This window comes from Caenorhabditis elegans, chromosome V (genome assembly GCF_000002985.6).
Source record: "Caenorhabditis elegans chromosome V".
NCBI classification, from domain to species: Eukaryota; Metazoa; Nematoda; class Chromadorea; order Rhabditida; family Rhabditidae; genus Caenorhabditis; species Caenorhabditis elegans.
The window spans coordinates 11,217,162-11,234,619 of NC_003283.11; the positions used below are offsets into that span (position 1 = coordinate 11,217,162).

The 17,458-nt window shown below is 34.4% G+C and overlaps 4 protein-coding genes and 3 non-coding genes across 9 annotated transcripts; 3 read left to right on the forward strand and 4 right to left on the reverse strand.

The window, feature by feature from the left end:
• The first annotated feature begins 421 nt into the window (after positions 1–421).
• Positions 422–2,750, forward strand: cyp-29A2 (Cytochrome P450). Its single transcript, NM_073446.5, has 5 exons — positions 422–684; positions 836–902; positions 983–1,290; positions 1,341–2,031; positions 2,347–2,750. The coding sequence occupies exons 1-5, from the start codon at positions 580–582 to the stop codon at positions 2,685–2,687; spliced, it is 1,512 nt and encodes a 503-aa protein (NP_505847.1). The 5' UTR covers positions 422–579; the 3' UTR covers positions 2,688–2,750.
• Positions 2,751–4,140: 1,390 nt separating this feature from the next.
• On the forward strand, positions 4,141–5,664 carry T19B10.2 (DUF19 domain-containing protein). Its single transcript, NM_073447.6, has 5 exons — positions 4,141–4,179; positions 4,247–4,377; positions 4,425–4,751; positions 4,831–5,110; positions 5,220–5,664. The coding sequence occupies exons 1-5, from the start codon at positions 4,144–4,146 to the stop codon at positions 5,550–5,552; spliced, it is 1,107 nt and encodes a 368-aa protein (NP_505848.1). The 5' UTR covers positions 4,141–4,143; the 3' UTR covers positions 5,553–5,664.
• Positions 5,587–8,857, reverse strand: bgal-1 (Beta-galactosidase). The gene is made up of 9 exons (NM_073448.11): positions 8,741–8,857; positions 7,888–8,091; positions 7,747–7,832; positions 7,608–7,698; positions 7,365–7,564; positions 6,857–7,322; positions 6,653–6,812; positions 6,292–6,510; positions 5,587–6,240 (listed from the first exon to the last, which is right to left on the reverse strand). Exons 1-9 carry the CDS (start codon positions 8,848–8,850, stop codon positions 5,815–5,817), a joined length of 1,962 nt encoding a protein of 653 aa, NP_505849.2. The 5' UTR covers positions 8,851–8,857; the 3' UTR covers positions 5,587–5,814.
• Positions 8,858–9,152: 295 nt separating this feature from the next.
• On the reverse strand, positions 9,153–11,542 carry pqn-70 (Prion-like-(Q/N-rich)-domain-bearing protein). Of its 3 annotated transcripts, NM_073449.6 has the most exons (6): positions 11,410–11,542; positions 11,116–11,316; positions 10,258–10,291; positions 9,717–9,775; positions 9,443–9,668; positions 9,155–9,392 (listed from the first exon to the last, which is right to left on the reverse strand). In NM_073449.6, the coding sequence occupies exons 1-6, from the start codon at positions 11,527–11,529 to the stop codon at positions 9,301–9,303; spliced, it is 732 nt and encodes a 243-aa protein (NP_505850.1). In that variant the 5' UTR covers positions 11,530–11,542; the 3' UTR covers positions 9,155–9,300. The 3 variants fall into 3 exon arrangements, 1 of the variants encoding a protein (NP_505850.1); NR_136390.1 differs by lacking the exon at positions 10,258–10,291 and having other exon boundaries at positions 9,153–9,392; NR_069467.1 differs by having other exon boundaries at positions 9,301–9,392; positions 9,717–11,316; positions 11,410–11,529.
• A 1,325-nt stretch (positions 11,543–12,867) lies between these two features.
• Positions 12,868–12,997, forward strand: T19B10.16. Its single transcript, NR_069468.1, has one exon. It is a non-coding gene; the product is annotated as an Unclassified non-coding RNA T19B10.16 (non-coding RNA).
• A 1,710-nt stretch (positions 12,998–14,707) lies between these two features.
• Positions 14,708–14,892, reverse strand: T19B10.17. Its single transcript, NR_069469.1, has one exon. It is a non-coding gene; the product is annotated as an Unclassified non-coding RNA T19B10.17 (non-coding RNA).
• A 1,263-nt stretch (positions 14,893–16,155) lies between these two features.
• Positions 16,156–16,375, reverse strand: T19B10.15. The gene has a single exon (NR_069470.1). It is a non-coding gene; the product is annotated as an Unclassified non-coding RNA T19B10.15 (non-coding RNA).
• Positions 16,376–17,458: the final 1,083 nt, after the last annotated feature.

Consider the following 17,458-nt stretch of genomic DNA (forward strand, 5'->3'; position numbering starts at 1 on the left):
ATATTTTTCTAGGTTATTGCGAGTTTTTAGCAAGAACAACTAATGTTTTCATGTTTAAACAAAAAAACTGAGTGAGTGAGAAAAAATCTCATGTATGCCATGGGATCAAGCCATATATTTTCCATAGACTAAAATTATTTAGAGATGGAAAATTGAAAACAGGAGACGGGTTACTGTAGGAAGATTTTTTTAAGACTATTGCAAATACATAAATCTTTTGAATATATTTTACTTCTTCGACCGCCGCTTTGAAACAGTGCGTTACTGTGAACGTTGAAAACCAAACATTTGAACTCTTCACCTCACTTGTCCATTTTGTTAATTGTCTAGCCAACTGTAGCCACCTTTGATCAGGTAGACCTTTTCCAATCTGCGTCTCTCATTCTCTCAAATTCACTTAGCCATGTTTTGTACGGACATCATTTCTGATACATTAACTACGATAATAGTTGTGCACGCTGTGGTCATTTGATTAACTTTTTTTCCTGTTGCAGCAGTTCGCGAGTATATAACCTGTCTTTAACTGATAAATCGTTTGCATTGGTCGTTTGAAGGAAACAACAATACGCTTTCCAAAAAATGACCATATTCATTCCTATTTCTATTGCCATAATTCTGGCATATCTTGCCACATGGATTCCTACACTCTTGAAATACAAAAGACATTGGCAATATGGAAGTAAAGTAAGTGCACTTTTTTTCCTTTATCATTTAATTTCATTTAAAAGAACTTAATACCTCGAAAACACTGATCTTCATTTTCATAAAAGTCTATCTATATTGACATTCGAATTATAACAGAAAAAATATTTCCTAAAAACACAGTAATCTGCAGCTACCTGGTCCTCCCGCACATCCAATTTTCGGCAATCTTGGACCAATAGTTGGCAAGAAAACTGAAGGTAAGTTTGTATGTGATATGAAAGTTACAAGATTTGGGCATGAAACAAATTGAATGAAATGTGCTATGTTCAATTTTAAGATTTGCCATCGGTTTTCATTAACTGGGCGGCCGAACAACGAGATCAGGGACATTCAGTTATGAGAGTCATGATTCTGGGAAAAGTTTACGCATGGCCATTGAATGGAAAAGCAGCTGCTGCAATTATTGATTCAACAACTGAAACAAATAAAGGAGATGACTATAGATTTTTTGATCCATGGCTTGGTGGCGGACTACTTTTAGAGGGATATGGTGAACGATGGAAAAGTCACAGAAAAATGTTAACTCCAGCATTTCATTTTGCCAAGTTGGGTGGTTACTTTGAAGTTTTCAATAATGAATCCAAGGTTTGAAACGATTAATTCAATTATATATCATTTCAGTGATTAATTTTCAGATTCTTATTGATCTTTTGAGTGATTTCTCTGCTTCTGGAGAAACTGTCGATATCTTCCCGTATGTCAAGCGTTGCGCTTTGGATATCATTTCTGAGACTGCAATGGGAATTAAAATTGATGCTCAAATAAATCATGATCATAAGTATGTGCAAGCTGTAGAAGGATATAACAAAATTGGAGTTTTAGTTTCATTTAATCCTCACCTGAAGAATCAATTCATTTTTTGGGCAACTGGGTATAAAGCTCAATATGATGATTATTTAAGTACTCTAAAAAGTATGACGGAAAAAGTTATCAAAGAACGAAGAGCTGCTCATGATTCCGGAGAAGTTGAAAAGGAGACATCCAAGAGAATGATGAACTTTTTGGATTTAATGTTGAGTATGGAGGAGTCGAATCAATTAACTTCTGAAGATATTCGTCAAGAAGTTGATACATTTATGTTTGCTGGTCACGATACAACAACATCTTCTACTTCATGGGCTTGTTGGAATTTAGCTCATAATCCGAATGTTCAAGAAAAAGTGTACAAAGAGATGATTGAGGTGTTTGGAGATGATCCAAATACAGATATTACACTGGAAAATGTGAATAATCTGAACTATTTGGATATAGTTCTCAAGGAATCAAAACGAATTATCGCACCAGTTCCTGCACTTCAAAGAAAATTAACAAATGATTTAGAAATTGGTAAGTTAAATTCTAAATGATGTGGTTTTTAAACCAAAAATATCTTGTTAAAATCTTAAAGTATTACAAACAGTTTTATATTAACTTTCTGCTGACTTACATATGTCTGAAAAAAACAGAACATCAATCCGCGTAAGTTCAGTAGAAAATGTGAATTAACGGCACTTCAGTTAAATTATCAATTACTATTGTCAACATTCAAGTACTCCCCAATTTCAGAAAAGTTTCTGCATAAAAAATCTCTGAAATTAAGGAAAATAATAAACTATCAAAAACCAAATGTTAGAATAAATGATTTAATTTGATTATTTTCAGATGGATACATAGTTCCCGCTGGTGGCAATGTGACAATATCTCCAATGGTTCTTCACAGCAATCATCACGTGTTCAAAAATCCAACAGAATTCAATCCTGACAGATTTCTTCCGGATGAAGTTTCAAAGAGACATCCGTATGATTTTATGCCTTTCTTGGCTGGTCCTCGTAATTGTATTGGCCAAAAGTTTGCGCAACTAAATGAGAAAGTAATGATTTCTCATATTGTTCGAAACTTCAAAATTGAACCAACTCTGAAATATAATGACACAAAACCATGTCTGGAAGTGGTAACAAAACCATCGAATGGGATTCCAGTTCGATTAATTCGCAGAAACTAGAGCATCGTTCAGTTACCTGTATATTTTCACATTTTTAAATAAACGATTTTACCTAAAAACCAATTACTTGTCTCTCAACAATCATTGCCCATTCCATCATTGTCATCATTATCGTGTCCCTTTAAACAAGTAGCAATTATGACCGTTGTCGTTTCGTTTTACTGGACGGCCGCAATCGTCCGCGCGGTGAAAAAGAGGAGAATACCGGCTCGTTTGTTACCAGACAACGGACTATAAAATGGATAAGACACGTTTTTATTTTTGCCAGTGTTCATAGAATTCATTTATTGTTCATGCAGTTATTTAGAAAAATAACGTTGTTGTTTTTTGTTTAGAAAAATAACGTTGTTGGTACGTAATTTTCAGTGGTTTTATACTGGGTGGTGATGGAAAGATCAACCTAACACCACACCAAAACCAAAAAGTAGACTGCGCCTAGGTAGGCATAAAGATATGCCTGTCTACTATGGAAGTTTGAAATCAAAATCTTTAACTCTATTTTTTCTGAATACAACATTATTTTTGTTTCAAAGAGAGGCTCCGAGTTTTTTTCTTTAGAAATTTCAGAAGCGTTTGAAATTATCCTTAATCACAAAAAAAAAATAAAGTTAATGTAAATGACACATTCCAATTCAAATTTTTGTGTATTTTATAAAAAATTGTTTTAAAAATTAATTAGAATTCTCTCACTGTTCGTCGAACAAACTTCTTCCAAAAATATACAACACATGGACTGTGTAGTCTAATCTTATCAATTCTTGTGTATTCTTGAAACATGCAGATAAGATTGGTTTATATGTTTGTGGCTTTGGGTTTTGGATTTCTTTTATTTTTAGTTGGCATTGTCAGTTACACCCATGTTTATTCGCTTTTTTCTTTTGCAATGCAAAATGTTCGGTTTATATCAATCGAAATTAATTTGATTTTGAATTTGTATAGCCTATAAACAAATTGAAAATCGTACATTGTAGCTTCTGTTGTTTAACAAAATTGAGAACATGAACAAGATTAGTCATACCTATTCAGTTGTTGTGTGTTTGATGTGATATCACTCTTAATCACTCTTCTTCTATCATCGCTTTTAGTGCCTCTGAATAGAGTGAATCCGGTTCTTTCAGACACACCTCAGTCTTTAAATGCCGATGGTTCAGGGTGCATTTTCACCTCTTCTTGCCTTCATTTCTTTTTCAATTCTTTCCATGCAGATCCGATTTAATGTTTTCGTGTATCTCACAGTGTCGCAGGTCGCAGTATCTATGTATATCTACGGGTATCATCATCTCGTCAACCGATAACCCCATTTTGAATAAGAGAATCAAGGATCTCTTTTCGATTATCGGTGGTCTCATTTTCAATGTTTGCCCTCCATTCTGTGGCGTCTCTTATTCTTCTTCTTACTCTATTTTCTTTTTTTTTAAATTTAACTTACATTTTCAAAATATCAATTTTTCAGGAGATGCTAGTCCTCACCATTGTTATTTCCTCCATTGCGGTAAGTTTTGTGTCGGCACTAATTGAACTGATGATTGGAAACTGTTCACTGCAATATTAAAGTTCAGGTAGCCATGGCTCAGGACTGCTCCACACCTGCAGCCACCCGTGCGTCCTTTGGATCTTACCTGCAGTGTATCAAGGAAGGGCTCGACGCTGACTACGGTAATTATGAAAACGAAATCCGTGAGCACTCCAAGTATGTTTCAACTAATATGAAGCTTTCAATATTATCTGATACTTAAGAAAAGCTGCCGCGACTTGCTTTGCTTCCACCATCGAGGAGGGAAATCAGAAGGATCGTTGCGTGTTGGCTGCTAACGATTTGTCTCATAACGCTTGGGACAAGAACGGACCACTGAGAGAATGCTCTATCTGCAGAACCTTTGCTGCCGGAGCCATCAAGGCTATCAAGGCAACCCCAGCTGAAGATCAAAAATGTATCAGAACTGAAGTTTCAAAGGCTATCGCTCGTGAGGCCAACTATTGCCTCCAAAAGAAAATCGCTAACTTCGCTGGAGTTCCAGACATTCCAGATCTCGAGGAAGGATCATTCCAATACAAAGACTCGGTGTAAGTGTTCCATATCATCCGCTAACATCATAACCACTGATAAATCAATTTTAATTCACTAAAACAATCATCTCTTCAGCATCTCCTCTATCTCTGACCATATCCTTATCCAGTCTCGTCTCTCTTTCTGCGGAGAACGCAAGCCACAACGTGCCGCATCTACCCGTAACTGTCTTGCCAGTCCATTTGTTGGATATTTGAGCGGACACTGCAAGGTTCTCGCCAATTGTGATGCTAAGTTTGTTGGACAATGCGGACAAACCATTCCAGCCACACGCAAGGCCACTTGCGAATGCATCACTGAAGCCAGAGACGATTTGAAGAAGCGTATTGGATCCATCGCCAATGTCTTCAATGATGTAAGAGGATTGAGTTGAACTAGAGAATTTGTATATTTCCCAGTATATTTTAAGCACAAATGGAAACGTTTTGGTTGCTTATTTAAAACCAGAAAATATTTTGTTTCAGCTTCTCTCCGGAGGACGTGGGCTTGCCATCGGATCTGCCAACAAGGTCGATATTTGTACATCTCAAATCAAGAAACAAATGATCACTCCAGTCAACGATTGGGTCAATGTTATTGATACTGCTCTTTCCTCATGCATCCGTAACAAGCCAGCTGGACAGAATCTCGCAATGGAGGCTCTTCTCAATGTTGGATGCCGTAAAGTTATTGCTGATACAACTGGAGCTGCTACCACTCAACTCAAGACAGGATTCGACTTTGTCAACAATCTTATTGATGCAATGGTTCAGCGTAGTGGACGCTTCTGTGGTGGAAGTCATTGCCTTCAGGGATAGATTGATTCGATTAATTATAATTGTATTACCTTCTTTTAATTTAAAAACTTATTTATTAATTTTTGAACGTGTATCAGTTTCTCTTGTATTGTTGAATAAATAATAAGAGTTTCTTTAAAGATGAACTATTTCTGTGAGAAATTTCAAAATTTCGAGATGTATATTATATAGCTAGGATTTGTGAAAATTTTGATGCATCGAAATTATTGAGAAGAATATATTTTGATGGTAAAGAAATTAATGGCAAGAAGTTTTAACCAAATCATTGAAAATCAAAAACAGGATGATCAATAAAGTCAGCAATGCACGATGATGTACTTGTACAAGCTTCCTCAGCTCCTTCTAGCTCAACCATCATCACTGAATTTTCTCCAATTTTCAAGAATTCTGCTGGAATGTACAAAGTCATTTGTGGACCTTTAGTTGGCCAATATCTTCCAAAATTTCTTCCATTCACAATTGCAATTCCTTTTCCCCATCCAGTAGTGTCAAGCCATGTATCAGTTGGGGCATCCACACTAAGAATTCCAATGAAAACTCCCTGTTTTTGATTACTTTTAACATTCTTCCGGTAATTGTTTCTCATTGCTTTTCTGAAGTAGAAGTCTTCTTGAAGAGGAAGCTTGATTCCACATTGAGTCCAAAATTGAATCGCCTGTCCATTCATAAAAACATCCGAAAGAATTCCCTAAAATTCAGACATATAATCCGCAAAACAAAAAAAAATGATCAGCTCTACCTTTCTATCATTAATTGTTTCGAATGTTTTTCTTCCTTGATTTTCGACCAACATAAAAAGCCGATTCTCTTCATTCTCCAGGCAACCTTCAATGATCACTGAGTTTCTGGTCAGGTTGTAATATCTTCGCGTGAGAGTGTCAATGTACTTTCCATTGAGATAAACATGAACAAAATCTCCAAATGAGGGAATTGTCAAGTTTCCACATGAGTTAATTTTCTGTAAACTATGATTTAAAGATACTACTTTATAGCATTTTAAGCATTTTGAAAAAAACCGCTTATACTTTGATCACTTTTTGTCGATAAAAAATTTAGCCAATAAAAATTTAAACCCAAAAATAAATTTCTAACAAACTCACTGCCTGATAAGCTACCAATCCTAATGGATGCTTCAATGTCTCAAAACTGATTGGTTTATCAGTTTCAACACAATCTCCGGGATCTCCCAATGAAGTTAGTGTTTTCAATTTTTCAACGGAATGCACTAGTCTCATCTTGATTTTTCCAAATCTTCCTTTTCTGTAACTTGGAAATATTTTTAAACCGTTTTCTATAAAACTTACGGTGAATTTCCTGGAACATCCAATGGTGGAGTTGGCCAATCAGTCAATCCTTTGATCCATTTTCTTATTTCCAAATATTTGGTTGTTACATCTCCAGATTCACTAATCGGAGCATCATAATCGTAAGAAGTAATGCAAGGAGCCTCAGTTTCTGCACCATTCCAAAATCCAAAATTGGTGCCTCCGTGAATCATATAATAATTGAAACTGGCACCAAGAGAATACATAGTTTGTGATCCATTGATTATTGTTTGTGGAGACGGTAAATTTTGCTTCTTTTGTCCCCAAAGTACCAACCATCCAGGATAATATTCCGAATTTACTAGAGGGCCATTCGGTGCAAATTTTCTTTGTAATTTAAAATTGTTTTCGATTTCTTTAGCATCATCAGTTGGACCAAAGTCTACAGTTGGAAATACTCCTTCCACTGTTCCACATTTTAGCAGAGACTCGGCAGAACCATCAGCTGAATAAATTGAATAATTAGATAAAGTGTTCATTTACTCACTTGTGAATAATAGAACATCATCCCCAACGAGTGATCTTGTAAGATCTCGCAAGAATCGAAGATATTGTTGATCGCATGCATCGTAACTACCGTACTCATTTTCAATTTGAAGCATCAGGACAGGTCCACCGTTTTTACGTAAAAGTGGCTTGACTCTTGGAAGAAGAATTTCAAACCAATTCTCGACTTCGCGGGTAAACCTTAAATTATGTGATTGAACATTTTTGTTTAATTTTAACTAACACTCGATCACTACTTCTTTGCTTTGTCACATTTTTGTTGAGAAGCCACCATGGAAGCCCTCCATTTTCCAATTCTCCACAAATATACGGTCCTAAATTTATTTGTTTTTATTTGAAACTGTGAAGGACTTTCAACATACCGACTCTCAAAATTGTCCATAATCCATATTTATGAAAAGCCATCATGGAAAACTCTGCGAAATCGAGAAGTCCAGAAAAGTCATGACTGCAATTATAAATAGTATACGTTGATTGTTTAAATCTTTTGAAAATGTTCTTACTTTCCTTCTTCAAGCTCGTGCATATTCCATGGAATATAATACTGAATTGCATTAAATCCAAGAGCTCGAACTTTCCCGAGACGTTCGTCCCACCGATCACGAGGAATTCGGAAATAATGAATGGATCCAGAGATGTAACGAAATGGAAGACCATCGAGTAGAAATTGGTTCTTTGATTCGTCAATAAGAAATGAAGGTATATTTCTTAAAATTTGGAATATTACAGATAATGTTAGAAGAAATGTTAGCTGTGTGAAAATGTCTTATATAACTTTGAAGACACATGTTGTGGGTCTTGCCACGCTTTTAAGTTTAAAATTGTCTGCAAGATTTTTTAAATTAATAATTTCGCACTCTAAATCATGTCTAGAGCTACCGAAATTGCAGGTGGAGTATTTCATGTAGAAAACTTTTTGAATCCGTTTCTGAATTGTTAAAATGCCAAATATGACTTTTAAAAAAACATTTGGATTTATAAATTTTTTTTACAAAATATCTCGTGGCGAAAACTACAGTAAGTCTTTAAATGATGATGATCTAAAGAGTTACTGTAGTTTTCGCTACGAAAAAATTTGCGCGTAAAATATGTTGTGCAATACGCATTCTCAGAATTTTGTGTTCCCGTATAATTTGGATGTAGGCAGAAACAATTCTAATGAATATTTATTATAATTGTATTCCAACTTTTAAATTTGAACATCGTATGGTTTCGAACCTGTGTCAATGATTGGAATTTATCAAAAAATCTGCATTTTTGCAAAATTTGACATTCTGCCAAAACTTTGACTGAAAATTTATGATTTAAAAAAAAGATAGTCTGTCCTTACGGAACCCGGATCTTTTGAATATTTACCTATCACCAATTTTTGGAATATTCCAATTGCCGTAACTTGTTCTGACGATACCTTCAGATTGAATGCAAAAATTTAAAAACAGAAATATACAGCTTTTCCATAATTCCATCTGAAATCTATACAAAATTTTAACATTTAATGAAGAAAAGAGTGCATCTGAAAACAATGATAACGAAGAAAACCCAATTGATTCGAATGATAAACAAAAGAAAATTAACAAATATAAACTTTTCTTGAGAACATTGGAGAAACGAGAAAGACAAACAAAACTCAGAATATCTCTTTTCTTGTCTGAATTAGAAAGAAGAGGTGTCACTTTTCCACCCGACATTTCAATCATTTTGTCAACTGTCCTTCGGCCCATCGACTCGTTCGCTGTAAACCACATTTTTTGTAAACAAATGAATCTTATTGGGACGGATCGGATTTATTATAAAACACATGTGTAAGAGAGAATCAGACTGACAAAAGTTCGGAGATTAGAATTACATTTTTTCGAAATTTCAGAAGCAAAATAACATTTAAAGGGATGAACAGAAGAGATCAGAATTTTATTCTTTTAAAAACGTTGGAATCCAGCGTTGTTTCCGAATGGTCCATTTTGGTTTCCTGGTCCTCCGAACGGCATTCCTCTTTGTTGATTGAATCCTTCTGAAAATATAAATTTTTTAAATTCGTCTGCTTTCCGAAATAAAACATACGTTGATGTTGCTGCTGTTGTTGTTGTTGTTGCTTATCGTTCTGACTAGCCAGGGCATCATGGATCAGGTTCATTATCCGATTCTGGAGTTGATCGACAAGAGCGGCGTCATTGATCTGTTCCATTTTTCTCCAGATCATCTTTCCGAAAAGTTCATGAATGTTGCTGTTCTTTCCGAATCCAGGAACTTCCATTGATGGTTCTGGTCCAGCAAATGGTTGAGCGCCCTTAAATTCAAATACGATTATTTTAACATCAAAAAGTTGTTTTCTTACGTTCATGTTATTTCCAATAGCTCCTTGTCCCACATTGTTAGCCGATGGTCCATTGTATCCTGAAAATAATATTGTTGAAAAGAGAAAATACATATTGGCTCTCATTGGTAAGAGAGCAGATCTACTAATAAAACTAAAAAACTACAAGGATTTGAATTTTAGACTCGAAAGTAAATGTTGTTTGGGGACACTACTGCGACAATCATCTTTGATTTTCAAATTTTTTAAAAATAAACTTTAAGTCTCGATGGACTATTTATTTAAAAAGAATTCGATGGAAATATCGAAGTTTCTTTTGGGAATTGTGTTAGGAACAAAATTTAGTATCTCCTCAATTTTTATACTTCATTTTTTATTTTCCTAAAAATATTTTTAGCCACGCGGTCTAGAGCCTTTTTTTGAAGTTCGAAATATCTTTTGAGATGTCAGAGTGTCCCCTTTTAACAACAGTAATTTTTTACGGAGATTATTTGAATCTCTGATAGAAAACAATCAAAAGAAAATAAATGACACTCGTTTCATTATGAAAACATAACTAGACCTGAAGGTGGGGCTCCATTTCTATTGCCGTTGTTCTGCAAACTTCTTGTTCATTACATACATCGAGTGAGGAGTTGTATCATACAACGGAGACAGAGACCGTCATTTACTACTCATGGATTTTGGAACTAGAGACTCTTCCGAAATATATGGTGAATCTAACTAGTAATATTTTAAATCGCAAAAAAAAAGTTTCACTTTACGGTGAATGCAAATTTTGTTTTTCTTTTCAATTTAACAATATAACAAAAAAATTTGAAAGAAAACATCGAGCACTTGCTCTTTTTGGAAATTGAAAAGTAAATTTTTTGAATTAATACATCTGAAATTAACAAAAATGGAGAACTGTTTTTTTTTCATTTGATGATTAGAGCCAAGAAACCGATATGCCTGAAGAATGTGGTATAAAAAGGATCAAAAGATCCGAGAGCATTTTTACTCTTATTGAGCAACACGAATTAAGAATTCATTGAGCCAGTCACCACCGTCATTTACGATTCTTCTCCATTCTCTAAAACATTTCTTTAAAGCCCTAATCAAGAAAACCTGTACGTCGGAAAGAATCTTGAAGTCCTATGTCAAAGCAAGACTCTTTACTGCGACCAGAAATGGACGAATTCGTCAAAATGTTGTGAAAAATTATTAAATTTCTGAATTCAGCAGAAATATCGCCCAATAGTAATATAATCAAATTTTATTTTTAATCATCTTCTGGTAACTTATCTGATCATTTTGATCGCTATATATTTAGGTCTAACTTAGAGAATCCGGTGGGCTGGCTCAAGATTTGAAGAAACTGATATAAAGCGTCCAAGACATTGCGAAGAACAGGAGAAACAAGGATTTTCCTCAAAAATACCTTTCCACTGCCATTACGACGATTTTGTCCGTTGAAGAAGTTCATGTTTCCATTCGGTGGGCCCATGAATCCTGGTCCTCCTGGTCCTCCTGGTCCCATTGGGCCGAAGGGTGGAACCATTTGCATCATTGGAGGCTGGTGATGTTGGCGATTTTGGTTGCGATTTCCTCCATTCTGGTTCTTATTATTTTTGTTGTTTTGCTGAAAAAAAACAATTTAATTTTTTAGAACGAGTGAATCGAAATATAATCGTGAAAACTTGATATTAGTGAAGTTAAATGAGAAAGTGCTTACATTATTTCCTTTTTTCTGGTTGTTGCTGTTGTTTCCAGCTTTCTTGTTGTTATTATTAGTTGTAGGCTGTCTCTTGATTGGCTTTCCATTCGCATCAACTCCCATTCCAGATGAACCCATTTCGACGAAGTTTCTGTAAAAAAAAAAATAATATTTAATGAGTAAAAAGCGACAAAACGAGAAGAAATAAAGAAATAAAGAAATAAATGTAAAAGGAAAGACGTGTGGCTGGTTATTTAATCACGAGACAGCGTTCGTTCAGTGTTCTCCACAGCGGCGATCGATACGGAACGAGTAAAAAGAGTACGCATCAGGTGGAGGGCGCAGATATCGCTGCGAGACCTGCAGTCGGTAGAATTGGTCGCCCCTTTAAATGGAAATTGAAAGGAGACACCTCTTCTCGTTGAGAAATACGAAGTGGGCGATATCGAGATATGGGGAAATAGACATCAAAAAATAGATTTATAATATTGATTTCAAAATGGAACTTTTAATATTTTTTCCCAAAACCCAGAATTTATCGTCGTATCCAATGAAAAATTGCTCTCAACTGTAAAGTTAAAACTCGACCATGCACATATTTCCACTCTAGCGATTCTTAAGACATTATCGAGGTCGCATTTATATTTTAAAATATAATGAATGTTTTCAAAGCGGAAAGTGCTAGAAAAAGCAAAGGATTACTCCAATATGTATCTAAACGATAGAAAAGCTCACTTTTCCGTTCTACCCAATTGGTGGTGTCTCTTTACGAAAAACCATATATATAGAGAGAGTTGTGAGGGGCTTTTCTATGAACGGAAAAAAGTGAACAAACATGTTTAAACAAAGAAAAAACCATGGTGAGGTCAAAATGTAGATAAGGAATGAGACAATGTATATTTGGCTTAAGTGTAGAACTTGATCTCAATAAAAAACACATAAGTCAAACAAAGATAAAGATACTTTTAAAAAAAATATATATATTCGAAAGCAAACAAAAATTAACGGCAAAATTCGGTTAAATACATTTTAAGGTACTCACGTGGTGTCAGAGTGTCCCATTTCGATTTGTTCTACTTAGACCTACTAGAATTGCGTGCGTGAATTTAGACACTATCTCCTCAACTGATTTCGCATGATTAAGAACGTGCTGATGTCCCATTGTTTGTAGATCAAACCGTTATGGGACAATCTAACAGCGAAAATTTATAAAATTATTGTTGTATGTTATTCTTTGGAGGCATATTTTTAATGGAAAAAAGGAAAATATCTAGAAGTTTTTAGTCAACCTTGCACATTCTTTCTGATATTCGACTTGATGAGGTCTTCATCTTACTGATTTGATGATGTTACATAATAAGAACTATTTTTATAAAAATTACATACAATAACATTCAACAATAATTTTATAAATTTTCCAAAAGAAGTAAACACATGTTCTCATGCATTCCGCCATCTTTTTCAAAAACTCTGACTCCGGCTCTGTACCGTGTGAGCACTTGAAATCATACGGAGCAGACAATGAGTGCTAATGTGATATGCAGAGATTTAGAGATATGTTAACAGGACAAGCGAGACAATCCTCGCAACACACCCATCACTTTTTGTTCACTGATAAAGTTTTGTTGTATAGGTGTTCGCACTGCGAATCCCTTTTTAAGATTCAAATTTTATATCTTTATGGCAGTCTATCACTTTCATTATTGCAGAGACAAGTTTTTTTGCCGATTTTTCGATTTTTGTGCGGAATTGTCTAGTAGTGATAAAAATAATATCTCTTACATGTGGATATTAGTACAATTTTTACAGTCGAAAAGTTAGGAAAACTCAGTTTTCATCTCTCAAATTTTGAAAGTCGATCAAACAATTTTTACTAGTCTTATATTATAGCATCGATTCAATTTTTCGTATTTAAACATTCTAAGGTTTTGAGCCTACGGTAATGTTAGGAATTATTTAAAAATGCAACATTTAAAAAATTGGCAATTTACTAAAACTTGGACTGAACATTTTTAATAATCTAAAAACTATTTGAAGTGTTTTATTATGATATTTGGTTATGACTATTATAAGTGTACTTAGTTAGAAGCCCTATACTCCAGGTCCAAGAAAACAAGTAACATGGCAAAAAGTGAAATGTACTCGTTTTTATAGACATTACTTGTCTAAACGCCACAAATTCTTACTAAACTCCCGCACCTCAAAAAAATACAGTTTTAAAACTTTGTCAAAAGTTGTTGTGAAGTTTCTGAAACCTAAGCTGTTGTGAGCAAAATGTGGCTTGAAGTGTGACAAGAAGTCACCAAAGCGCATAGAATACTGGCCCGTTTTGCCGAGTAAATTATACGAATCATTTAGAAAACTCAAAAATTCTGCAATGAAATTGTGGAACAATTGAACGCTACTCATGTTCCGCGAAACTTTGAGCTTATTCAAATGGAGTATCTAAACATTTTTGTAGATCTAGTAAAAACCGTATTACTGTTTTCACGTTTTCACATTTATGCCAATTGTATCGAACATCCATAAAATCAACACCATATCCCTTTTTTCCAATCAACACCGTAATGTACTCGTCGTCATTTCCCCCTCTTCATAAAAAAGTGCATAGCAAAAATGGTGATCTCATTGGAATTGTATAAATAGTTTGCCTTCATGAAAAAATACAAGTTTTTTGTCTCATTCTGCTGCCAATGGAGATTATGATAAGAAAACAGTTTATTATCAGTCTATGTAAGGAGGAACGTTTGTCCTTCTGTTCTCTCCGTTTGTTTTGTTTCCAACAAGTTTCTTTTGGATAAATGAGAGAAAATGAGAGGGAAAGACCCACCCTTCTCCCTGTCACTTTTTTCGTGTTTCCTTATGATAATGTTAAGATGATGGATAGATTTTTCATTGCTATCGACACTTTTTGCCAACTTTTTTCAATTCGTTTTTTATTGCGCGCCATTCTCGAAACCTATCTACAAGTTAAACTTTATAGTCTATTTATTTCCAAGAATACCAAAACAATTGAAAAAAAAAACTATGATACTGCTGAAAAATTAGGTTTCCATTTTTAACTCAAATTTTAAACTGAAAGGTTCCTAAGACTCAGATTCTGACCTATAGTCTGGCCTGACAGCCTAAGAGTTTAACGCAACTAATTTTTTCTGCAAAGGTGCAAATCTAAATGACTGTTTCGTGTCCTGAATGGTTTCACAAATTTTGCTGCTCAGTAATGGAAATATTAACCTTATATGTTTGAAGTAGGAAAGTTAGTGTAGGCATTTTTTCAAAACATGCTCGATTTAAGGTATCAGCTTCACTCTTGGTCATGGACAATGGAAAGTAGGTATCTGGGAAATTGGAACATGTATGGTCGATTGTGTAATAGGATTATTGCGTCCTGCAGCGCGACCGATCTCTCTTTCTCTCTGTGTTTTGCCTGGCGGGATCCCGACATCAAATTCATCACGCTTCGATGAAACATTTGAACCGCTTCTTCGCTTATTCTGATTTAGGATCTTCCTTGGAAACAGTCAAGGAAACGTTGTCTCCAGAACTTTATGAGAACGTAGAAATCTGATTGATAGTGTAGCTGTAACTCGATTTGAACTTTTTTTTATTCTTGAAATGTGGACTTTACCCAAATTTTAATCAGCTTAGCCCACCTCTGTTCAAGATTATTCATTGTTATCAAAAAGTTATCATTTTCTATATGGCAAAAAATAGTGAAATGAACGTTTTTTTTTGTTTATCAGTCAATCAGCATAATCTCCTCCTGTGCCCTTTGTCCTTTAGTTTCACAAAACTCTATAAAAACGATTCGAATGATTTGATTTCTTAAGTTTACTCAATCTGCTCATTTGTTTTAGAGTTCATGGAATTGTTTTGAAACAACCAGTGAATATGTTCAGAATAATATTATCACTCAAAATTCCTAAATAATTAAATTAATTTTTGTGTATTCTTGATCTTCATAAATTTCCTCTGAAAGCACATACCTTTTTTCTATTGAAAGGGCACAAAAAGAGATATATTCGAATATTGTCTCAAACAAAAATGTTTTTAAAATTATCTTTGTCAACTTTCCACTTCTGAATTTTCATAAACTCTGGAAATATAAAGCTGCCGTAATTTCCTACTAGCATTGCAGCTCACTTTACTTTTACTGCATATATCTTGGTAAACTTGGGTTTTTAATCAACTTCTACACTGTTATCAATACTTTAACAACACTCAAAAATTTAAAATAAAATCAAAGATAAAAAAATATAAGCCGTCATAGTAGATTTGCAAGTCTAATAAGAAAAATACTGTATCTACTATGTATAAAAATATCAAAATAAATTGCCAACAATATAGATACCACGGACTACGTCTCAAACTCGTTCTTTTCCTTTTACCTTCGGAGCTTTTCCGGGAATGCATGTTAAAAAAAAGTGAGCAAATAAAACTAACTGAAAAATACCATAAGAATAAATTGCAAAGGTAAATACCTTGGGAAACCGGTTGGAATGTCTAGTCTGTAATATGTTGTTTTGTCCAGCTTCCCTTATTTTAAAAATATCGTAAAACAAATAGGTTTGAGAACAAGATAGTAGAAAAACTTTTGCTGAGATTACCAAAAAGTTAATGAACTTGACCATCTGATAATAAAATCCCTTCCTATCATCATCAGTTTCTCACACTTTGAAACAATATAATAAATCAACAGCTTCTCCCCCGCCCTTTCTGATTCCGCACTTCTTCATCTCCTACTTCTTGATTCAGCACGGAACACTTTTCCCTTCTACGAATATTTATCACTCGTCCCAAATACTGTCTCTTCTTGTGTCCACCTGCTGCTTTCCTTACTCAAGGTCGTACCGCTCTCCCTTACTTTCCGAATATATATTCATTTGCATGAACAATCCGAGATATCTTTGTATCTCCTATATCATTGTACTATTTGGTTTCAAAAAACATAACAAAACGATCAGTTTTTCGGACAACAGAAAGTGGCTTCGTGTCAAATCAAAGCAATAATAAAACGGAAAACTACAAATTATATACAGTTTCTTTATTGTATTTATGTAGTTTAATTGTCTGTTTCATAATAGTTTTCATCACTTGTTCTATCCAGAAAGTTATTTTTTGCGAGTATTTTTTTTAATTATCAAATGTAAATTTCTAGCCGTTATCAGATGTTTTGTACTATCAGTGAATCACTAGAATGCTCTGAAGCTCCATGTTCCATGTTCTAGTACTCTGTCCCTTGTAGTCAATTTCTGATGTAACTGTCTCTGAAACTTTACCCTTTCAGCTACATGTAGGTTGACTAGAAACTGAAAGTATTTAAGACACTTCGGAATGTCCCCAGGAAACTTTTGATAACGATGATTTGTTTATCATTCACATATGCAATCTGTTCATTTTAATTTGACCTATAGCCTCTTTTATCCGTCTCCTCGTAATTTATCATTTTATGATTGCGGAATATTTCAACTTTCTCTCATTTTAATTTCGGAAATTTATCAGAACATTTTGCCTACTGAATTTCGTGAGCATCTTGAAACTGTTTAGTCGTTGAATTGAAAACAAAACGACTGTGTTTCTAATGGGTAAAATAATATGCTCAACGTATATACTAGTTAACAGCCCGGTGCATAAAAAATCGAATCGTCTAAAAATCCCATCAACGCTGTGAAAATGCCCGATTTTGCTAAACTTAAAAAAAAACTCCTAGAGATGCCTTTTTGTAGAAATTTTTTAATTGAAACTTATGGTTGATCTTTTTTCCAATGTTAATAAGACATTTTAAATATCCATGGATATCCAGATAATTGCAAATTTGGACACTTTCCAATATCTAACCTTCATAAATCGCCTTGGAAACAAATTCAATTTGACATTTGACATCTCTTCACTGTTCGTGTTACCTTTTCTTATTTCCCGCAATGCTCTCCTCTTTTTCAATGTTTTCCTCTACTATTTCTTCACAGATTTAGCGCAGATAATATCTCGAAAGTCGTTGAAAGAAACCGCCGAACCGCAACCCTCATGCTGCTACCAATCCTTTCTTTCCTTTTTTCAACTATTTTTT

What these genes read in the sequence shown, in the direction of transcription:
- cyp-29A2 (NM_073446.5), top strand. Translation starts at nt 580, where the DNA reads ATGACCATATTCATTCCTATTTCTATTGCCATAATTCTGGCATATCTT. An exon ending in AGTTGGCAAGAAAACTGAAG is followed by an intron (nt 903 to 982) that starts GTAAGTTTGTAT and finishes TTCAATTTTAAG; the next exon opens with ATTTGCCATCGGTTTTCATT. An exon ending in TTTTCAATAATGAATCCAAG is followed by an intron (nt 1,291 to 1,340) that starts GTTTGAAACGAT and finishes ATTAATTTTCAG; the next exon opens with ATTCTTATTGATCTTTTGAG.
- T19B10.2 (NM_073447.6), top strand. Translation starts at nt 4,144, where the DNA reads ATGCTAGTCCTCACCATTGTTATTTCCTCCATTGCG. An exon ending in TTGTTATTTCCTCCATTGCG is followed by an intron (nt 4,180 to 4,246) that starts GTAAGTTTTGTG and finishes ATTAAAGTTCAG; the next exon opens with GTAGCCATGGCTCAGGACTG. An exon ending in TCGCCAATGTCTTCAATGAT is followed by an intron (nt 5,111 to 5,219) that starts GTAAGAGGATTG and finishes ATTTTGTTTCAG; the next exon opens with CTTCTCTCCGGAGGACGTGG.
- bgal-1 (NM_073448.11), bottom strand. Translation starts at nt 8,850, where the DNA reads ATGGAATTATGGAAAAGCTGTATATTTCTGTTTTTAAATTTTTGCATT. An exon ending in CACGAGCTTGAAGAAGGAAA is followed by an intron (nt 7,833 to 7,887) that starts GTAAGAACATTT and finishes TTATAATTGCAG; the next exon opens with TCATGACTTTTCTGGACTTC. An exon ending in TGATGTTCTATTATTCACAA is followed by an intron (nt 7,323 to 7,364) that starts GTGAGTAAATGA and finishes CAATTTATTCAG; the next exon opens with CTGATGGTTCTGCCGAGTCT.
- pqn-70 (NM_073449.6), bottom strand. Translation starts at nt 11,529, where the DNA reads ATGGGTTCATCTGGAATGGGAGTTGATGCGAATGGAAAGCCAATCAAG. An exon ending in ACCAGAAAAAAGGAAATAAT is followed by an intron (nt 11,317 to 11,409) that starts GTAAGCACTTTC and finishes GTTTTTTTTCAG; the next exon opens with CAAAACAACAAAAATAATAA. An exon ending in GTCGTAATGGCAGTGGAAAG is followed by an intron (nt 10,292 to 11,115) that starts GTATTTTTGAGG and finishes AGAAGTTTGCAG; the next exon opens with AACAACGGCAATAGAAATGG.